This window comes from Hyposmocoma kahamanoa, unplaced genomic scaffold (assembly GCF_003589595.1).
Source record: "Hyposmocoma kahamanoa isolate Upper Pololo Valley unplaced genomic scaffold, ASM358959v1 114, whole genome shotgun sequence".
In the NCBI taxonomy this organism is placed as follows: Eukaryota; Metazoa; Arthropoda; class Insecta; order Lepidoptera; family Cosmopterigidae; genus Hyposmocoma; species Hyposmocoma kahamanoa.
Window position 1 is genome coordinate 59,078 of NW_020653383.1, and position 8,999 is coordinate 68,076.

An 8,999-nucleotide genomic window follows, 5' to 3' on the forward strand; every position below is an offset into this window, starting at 1 on the left:
CCCTCATTACAATACACAAAAATATCAGGACTTTTCTTGCTTAAGTTGATTCAATGTATATCTTCGAATTTTGTCAGTACGTTGTTGATACTTCTCTGTGAGGAATCAGTAATAATAATAACGCACACACTCAACATAGCCCCACACTAGGGAAACCCTGTGTCGCGGGTGCCATGGACACACACATAGACAACCACAAATTACACCCAAACTCACGAGAGAAATAAATGTAGGCCATACAAATATTTCTCCCGGCCCGGGAATCGAACCCGGGGACCTCTGCGTGGCAGTCCGGTATGGTAACCGTTCGGCCACGGAGGCAGTTAAAAGTCAGTAGGTGGCAACTACACAGAATGTTGATATTACTGTTTTTTTGAGATCCGTATAGCGAATCGGGGTGCTCCTATCAGATTCTAATATTTAATTTTACGGTAAACGCTGTTACTGTCCAAAAAGTGACTACCTGTGGTTCATTACGAAACTTACCTAAAATGAAAGTATGTAAAAAGTGACTCTTTATACAAGCTGGTGAGAAGGCAGTATTGTCGGCCTCTAAGAAAACCACGCAAACAATATCGTTTCCAATGTGCCTTTTCCTTTGCAACTTTTGTGCGTCATGTCGCTCATAAGGCAAGAGCGTGGAGACGTGGAACATGATCTCAATGCTCCGCCAATTTGTGTACACTGAATAAAGTCCAGTCAGATCGTGAACTGTGTCTAGACCGCCTTTGTACTTGTCAAAGCCTGAAAAAGAGGATTAGCGGTAAGGTAGGAATCGTAAATAAGCATGAAATAGTCGTTAAAAAACTTGACTCTAGCAGCGCAAAAGTGGTGTAACTTACATTTAATTTATTTTCTACTTTAAATGATATTAAAGTAAATAATTACTTTATATTTGGATGGTATTTTTGTGTTTAAAAATATTTAATTATATTTTTTTTATGTACGATAGGCCACAAATATGTTCCAAACTCCTTAATAACTTGATGTAATTTACTACATTCATGAACAATGAATTCGGGACTACTGCACATATATTAAAGAAGGAAAGAAAACAGAACTACCAATTTAGATCAAACTGAAGTCCTTATTGAGAACAAAGTAAATTTTTAAGGGAATCTGCCAGCCGAAAGAGCAGTTCAAAATTAAAAACATTTTGAATCGAGTTGGTCTTATCTTTTATACGTCAACCTGTTCTCTATATTACTTAGGTATAAGCAAATTTAATACTGTATTGTAAGATTGAGAAATCTTTATCATTTATAAAATTAACTTGTCCATGAAAAAAGTATTTCGTAACAATTATTATGAATAGCGTTCGTACCTTTCAACCTCACTTTTTCACCCAACACCTGTAAAAACTCATCAAACAGCGGCGAGTTTTCATTATTGTCCAGGATTTCTTCCTCAGTGTACTGGTTCTCCTTCACATAGATCACCCCCACCTTTAACTCCGACTTTATAAACACCTGAAATAGAAAATAGCGCTTTTTATTGCATCGTTACCCTAAGAAAAGAAATCTCAAATTGCTTCGCTGAATACGAGCCTGTGTAAAATGAGGATATGACAAAAATATCGTTTTTCTTGCCTGGTTTGTTACTCGAGACCCATAATAGGGTTTGTTATTTTGAAAATTTTAAATTTACGAATAGAACTCCTGAAGATTGTGGTATTTTCCTAATATTACAGAATTGATAACATCTTTAGTTCCTACATCTTTTTACTTTGCTTGGACATTTTATTAATGTGAAAACATTGTGAAATTCCTTTTTCACTGTTAAACACAATAGTTTAGGATTTAATGTCAGGAAGTTTAGACAACCTAGTTTTCAAATTTATGGAGTAAAATTATTCCTGTTCCGACATTCTCATACGCTTTTGGAGTTATATTTTAGTTTGGTGTTATAATTTCTACAAAGAAATTATTATATCATAGAACAGGAAAAGTGAGCCTCCTAAGAGAAATACCGTTGTATCAAGATAGGGGTACATACCTACCTACTTTTACATATTTCTTGCTTTTTTAGTAAAGAAAATCTTATCTTACACCTCAGTATATTATGTTGTTGATATAACCATAAATGAATGTAAATCTTTCATCTGTACAATCCAGATTTAAAACAAAACGAAATATCATATTCGCCATTTTCTATTTGCGCCTTTATGACTAAGTATTTTGTAAGAATTCCGTCGTAATTATTCGGTAGTATAACGGTGAGGAGGAGAGCAATAATTGATTTGGTTATTTCCAATCTTTCCCTGTCAGTTCCTCTAAATAATAAGGCGATAAACATGCAGCTACGCAATTGACGAATGACGGCAGTCGCTTCCCATTTCCTTCTGTCGGTATTTATATCGATTAACAATTCTTATGATTACATTTACGTTGACGAAGAGGGATCGCGTAAACACGTAATCCATCAATGAAATTTGTTTTTTATATAAGAATAATTATGTGTTTATTTATTCCACAGAAATAGCTATTTTTATTTCGATTTTAATTAGCAAATAGTTGGTGCTCCATTCAGATTTCTGGTAGAGTGTGATGGGCAAAGTAGATCGATCGAGTGAGACTTACGAGGGACAAGCTTCATTATCGTTTTGATATGAGTCTAAAGCCTACTCGATCCCCGAAAGCTCCTTAACCTTTACTGAAAAGACTTTGACATAAAGGCGCTTTTGACATCAATCGAAATGTTAGTATAAAAAATTAACACTTTATAATTCGACTTTTTTGATGACCTCCGTGGCCGTAACGATGTATAAAGTATATTGTAATGCAAATACGAATAAAAAAGTATAAACTTATTATACAAAATATCAGCAATCTAGCAGGGGAGGGTAAAAACTTACTTTATAATTCCACAACTTAATAAGGGCTCAATTGTAAATAGTTACAAACATCACGTACGTTAACAATAATTACCGTAAATTTCTTAACTTTTAATTCAATTTAATTCTTCATTGCATTTACCACTGTTTAAACTTTATATCTATCATGATGTAGCTTGTGAATGAGCTCCGATAATAAAACTAACTTCCACTTTGATGAAACCTAATGAACAAAAGAGTTTTTTTACGTCAGTATGAAATAAGGTTCGTGCTTTTTATAAGTTCGACTCATTTCATTTCCGTTCTTGTGACGGGTCTTCACTTAGGTGGACGGAAACTTTATGTTTCTGTAAAGTTGAACCTACATTGACATGAGTTTTCTAGTAGTCAAATCAAGTGATGAGTACTTCATAATCCAGTGCAATTCACACTGGAACATACTTAGAGGTGCAGATCTGAACCGGGACTAGTACGTACTTGTGCATTCCCCACGCACACACGAAAACACCGACCTCCGCACCACCCGCACGATTACGCGAGTGCACGCTCAGGCACACGTACACGTCCACAAACGGAAACAGATCTAAAAGCAATCCCTGCAGTTTCAGTTCAAAAAGCAATACGTCCGTCGAAACATAAAACTGCGACGTCGCATCGCAAAAATCTACGAGCACGCGCGACGCGTCGTAAGAATTTGCGGATTGCTACGCAACGCGCTTTCCTGCTATGTTGATCTTCTTTGTGTTTTTTCCTATACTTTCTTATCAATAATAGCAGTGCAACACTCTTTTTACGATCCATGTTGCTACCTAGTTTCAAAAATACCTTCAGTACGGTTGATGATCGTCGAAGGAATGGTTACCCGAAACGTAGCAGTGAGAATTCGCGTCGCATTATTCTATGTTGCGAATTCGCATCGCATCGATTCGCAGCTTTGTGTTTCGACCCTTACTGTTTCAGCTTTTATTTTCACCGTAAAACTCCATAAATTTTATTCTCCAAATTGAATATAACAAAGCTAGGTACTGTGAACTTTTCTTCAACATTCTGTTTCTATAATTGCCAGTGTTGCCAGATTTTTACGAAGTTAATTCGCCAAAATATGTGCGCCCAGTAGCCGATATTCGCCCAAGTCAGAGTTGCCAATGTTAATTGTCTAAAATCTCTAAAAAGCAAGGAAAGCAGAGTTCTTATTCCCCAATTTCAGTTGTGACCAGTAGGACTAGCACGATAGGGCGCGATTTGCGCGAGAGCGACATAAAGCGCGGTATTTCTATGCGAGAATAGAAACATCTCGCGCTGTCGTACTAAACTCTGAGATGAAATCAAAGTCAAAAATGTAAACAAAGGTGATGCCATTACAAAAAATGTTCTACGAATAGTGGAACAGTGAAAAGGGCTAAAAATCAATGCTAGATGTGGTATATTATTTTAAATAGTGTGCATGTACAAACAAAATATTATCAAATCATTTTTTTTTTAAAACACCATATTTAATAAGATAATCTCAAAAAAAAAATGTTTCTCGTGGAAAGATTTTTTATCCTATTGGCAATGTTTCGGGGATGAAAAACCGTTGCCTATACCCTAGTATTTATTCGATTTTTTATTTTAATTTGTTATTTATAAACACAAATACTTATAAGTAGAAGTGTGAATAATTAATTGCTACAATACTATTACGTTAATAATATATTAAATGAAATGTTTTGTTTTTTTAATGAGAATAATAAAATTAAAATAATAAATTGGATAATTGTTAAATAGTGTTAAATTATAATGAACTCAAAAATGAAAAGTCAGTTTTTGGTCAATAGGGATGGATAACGGGTCAACACATCGGGTTGGTTTCTGATTCGGTTTCTGACGGCTGTCGTTATCGAATGTGTTCCTTGCTGTGTATGCGTCGTGTTGTTGAGTTTTTGTTTTTTGTTGTTGAGTTTTCGTTTTGTGTTTTTTTGTTAAGTTTTGGTTTTACTCTAATGTTACGTTTGTGTTTGCTTGCGTTCGTGCGAACATATCTACAATGGAGGCTGAACCAGGTCCTTGAACAAAAAAAGACACTCTTTTACCGTAGAAAAAAGACCACTATATTTATAACACAAAACTTTTCTAAACAGTTTTGTAAATTGTTCAACCCAAAAAGGTATTAATTAATTATAATTTATTAGTCAGAGTACAGTGGAACCTGTTAATAAACGAACGTGGAAAAAAAGGTTTATGGTCTATGAGATGACACTTTGAAAGTGATAGTTGTTTCTTTACATTTTTTACTTCGACTACATCTCAGAGTTTAGCTCTACCGGTTGTCAAACTTGTGCCTCTACCACTTAGAGGATGGAAAAAAAAGAAAAGTCTAAGCTCTACCACAAGTTGACTGTGACAGTTGCCGCTAGCGACAACTGCGTGAATTACTTCCTTAAGGACTATCCACACACATCAGGGCCGTGCTCGAGACGTGGATGGGCCGTGCTCGGTAAAAAAATATAGTTGCGTATATTTTGTACGAACCCGGGCCGGCGCCGGGACGGGCCCGCAGTTCATACAAACTAGCATGCCCCGTCCATGTCCCGGGCACGGCCCTGATTTGTGTGAATAGTTCTTTTTACTATTGTAAGATTACTTCATGATTTTGTATGGCAAATTATACAGTGCCCTAGCGGTCTCAAGAAGAAACAAAATTTTGTATACAAACATTTTACGCGGTCACTAGCGATAACTGTCACTGTAATCTCATGGTAGAGACACAGTTTACTAAACGACATACAAAAACAACGCAATACATCTCTTTCTAACAACTTAGGTTTATCTTTTGAAGCATGAATAAGTTAACAATTTTCACGTTATTTTCTATTACATTTACGGAAACGCCGATCATATATTTTAAGTTATATTCTTATTAGCGTTGAAACTTACACGATTTTTAGTTGTTGAATGAGTAAACATAGTAATAGTGTAATTTATTTACTAACGAAATAGATTTTCGAATTTGAAACTTTGCACCTTGTTTAATAGATTATTATTTCCGCAAGATGGCGTTGAACGTTGTTAAAATATTGCCGAAGTGTAGGCTATCGATCCATGCAGGCCACACAACCTTTGTTGGTACATGGTACATATTTTATATCGTACAAATTAAATGCTTTTCCTGCTTTTTGAACATCACGATTGATTGCACTCGAGGTTGATTAAATGTATACCTATATTGAAGTTTGGTGCCTTTAAAACCTTTTATTTTCTGCTTGGATTATATTAAATTATGTTTCAGAACTAAACGCCCCTCCCTTTATTTAAAAGATTTACGGAAGAAGGAGAAGTCTGAATAAAGAAAAAACTTTATTAAGTAAAATTACTTTCCGAAGAAGCTGTTAAGTTTATTGAATTCGCGCCTACGGATGATAGGTACTTGGATGACGGGACCTCGGCAATATTAATCTAGTTCAAAGTAAATATAGCACGGTACGTTCTTGTTTTAGTTTCTACCTAGATCATAGATTCAACGTACATGTCTAAGCATTTACCTCTATATGGTGTATCGTAATAAGCATCTCTGCTTAAATGCTAAAAAAAACTTATTTTAACCAAATTTACAGTTTTGACTGTTTGTTTATATACATTTAACCCAACACGCGCCCTAGAGACACACGGTGCCCTAACGATTTTGGTATTTTTCTTAGATTTTATAAATTTAAAAAATATTAAAGATGGTGGATGACAGAAAACACAGCTGCGCTTTAAAGGCACTGTATCGTTCTAGGACGATTTAGTTCCAAAATTGTTAAGGACACCGTGTGCCTTTAGGACACGTGCGGCTTAAATGTATTGCAAAAAATGATTTATCAAAATTGATTAGCTTTAGATCAGAATCTAAAGATCGGAAGCATAAAAAAACTGTACCTGAAGAAGGATCCTTTTTTTAGTCCATTTAAAACAAAAGTTTTCCCATTTCATGTGAAAGTTTTAAATACTTGAATTTAATTTATATTAAATACAAATAAATGCTAACCTAAGTCATGTATCGTACAATTCTAGAGGAACACTCAGACAATTATATCATCAGTTCAGCTAAGAGTAAACTATCGAATTACTCTCCAAATAAGCGCCTTGATGAACAATGATGCAATGTGACATAGTAGCGAGAATCCAGCCAAATATTCCTAGTGCGCAGTAAATGGAATTAATTTACTGCCAAGTTAGTGACAATTATAATTTCAGTGGGTTGGGATAACATTGGTTCAAGTTTCAATTGATACAGATAATGTTTGAAAGACATTGTGTTTTTTATAGTATTTTTCAGAGATTTTTTAGCAAAAGAGCTTTGGAATTTTCTCTTCGACTGTTTGATCAATTTGTATGAACGATAGAATCAATTTTCCTTTAAAGTTTTAAGTATCTAATAGAATTTGTTACAGAGGAATATTTCTTAGCTACATTTCTATCTTTTCGTCATCGTCATCATTATTATTTCAGCCGGAAGACGTCCGCTGCTTGACATAAGCCTCCTCAAAGAGCGCCAGAACGACCGGTCTTGTGCTGCTTGCATGCAGCGGATTTCCGCAACTTGCACCAGGTCGTTGGTCCACCTTGGACCACGCTGTGTCACGCGGTCGCCACTCGAGAACTCTTTGGCTCTGCCACTTAAGTTTTGCAATTCTTTGGGCTATGTCGGTTACTCTGTTTCTTTTGCGGATATCCTCATTACTGATTCGATCTCGCAGTTTAACTCCGAGCATAGCCCTTTCCATTGCCCTTTGGGTTACTTTGAGCCTTCTTATGAGGCCTATAGTGAGCGACTACGTCTCAGTGCTACGGCACAGTGCCAGTCATCACTGGCAACACACACTGGTCAAAGGCTTTCGAGACATTTTTTTTGTGGTATTTTGGACAAGAAGATATGGCGTAGATTCCCGAACGCTGCCCAACCGAGTCAGATTCGAGATTGACCTCTTTCTCGAAGTTGGACTTACCTGCCTGGAAAATTTGTCGCAGGTATAAAATAATCGTCAACAACTTCGAATGTATAATTTTCGATCTTCATACGCGTTGGCGGTACATGGCGATTCGACATGATCTCTGTCTTATCCATGTTAATTTTAAGACCGACTCGTTCGGAGCTGTACTGATGAGGTCATCGAGCATTGCACTGAGATCTTCCACGGTCTCAGCCATGACCACTGTGTCATCGGCGAACCAAAGGAGAGTGACCCTTTCGTAGTTTAGTTTAATTATGTGAAGCAAAGTCTTACCTATCTCTAATTAAACTATTTAATGAATTACCTAAAAAAAATGTGAGTAGAATATTGCGTTGCCTCACACGTAAGTTGTTGTAAGCCAAAAAATAGCATTTTTTACTATTTAGCTCATTGATCTACCAATTGTAACTTAATATGTACCTGTACAATAGAAAAGAATACACCTAGTGTTTTATTTACTTTTAAACATGGAACTTATAATATTCGGAAAAAGGATATAATTTAAGTTGCTTACAACTACTTACACGGGAGGTATAGAATAGCATATCTTTAATATAAGCTACGTGTTTTTTTTAATCCGGTCGGCAAGGCACCTAGACACTAAAATAACAACAGGCGTTTCGCCCGATGAAGACACGTTTTACGGCCTCTACCTAATAAAGTACTCATAAAAACTTCTGGGTCACTACAATGCAATATTTGTTATATCTTTTTTATTGCTATATCAGCAATAACTACGCCATTGTCGCCGATAATTTGTTACCATTGCAATTTTGGTAAAGAGTTGTCAGAGTACTGAGCGTCAGAACGGCTTCTTTATAAAGACATAAGAATAATTTCTTATGAAATATAAGGCTGTCAGCAACCCGTTTTCGCGCTAAGATGGCTTTGATATTTGAATAAAGTTTTCATTTATTCATTACGAAACTGAATAATAAATGAAATGTTTATTTCAGTAATGTAATTAATTGTGCATTGACAGTGGATGGTACCTTCTATTAAGCTTATCAAGCCTGTGCCAGGAGGCACCACATAATTTATAGCATCATTGTACGTTACTATTTATAATGGTCGTGACTTGTGCTGTGTATAGCTGTGTATGATCGTGTAGACGGAGAAAGAGAGAGAGAGCGAGAGAGAGAGAGCGAGAGAGAGAGAGCGAGAGAGAGAGAGCGAGAGAGAGAGAGCGAGAG

General features: G+C 36.0%; 1 protein-coding gene across 1 annotated transcript in view; it reads right to left on the bottom strand.

The window, feature by feature from the left end:
- Positions 1–8,999, bottom strand: part of LOC113239692 — a 155,774-nt gene that overhangs the window by 3,419 nt on the left and 143,356 nt on the right. Inside the window, exons 9-10 of the mRNA XM_026476774.1 lie at positions 1,325–1,469; positions 487–744 (exon numbers count right to left, since the gene is read on the bottom strand). Coding sequence (XP_026332559.1) covers positions 487–744; positions 1,325–1,469 — 403 coding nt within the window. The remainder of the gene's footprint in view (positions 1–486; positions 745–1,324; positions 1,470–8,999) is intronic.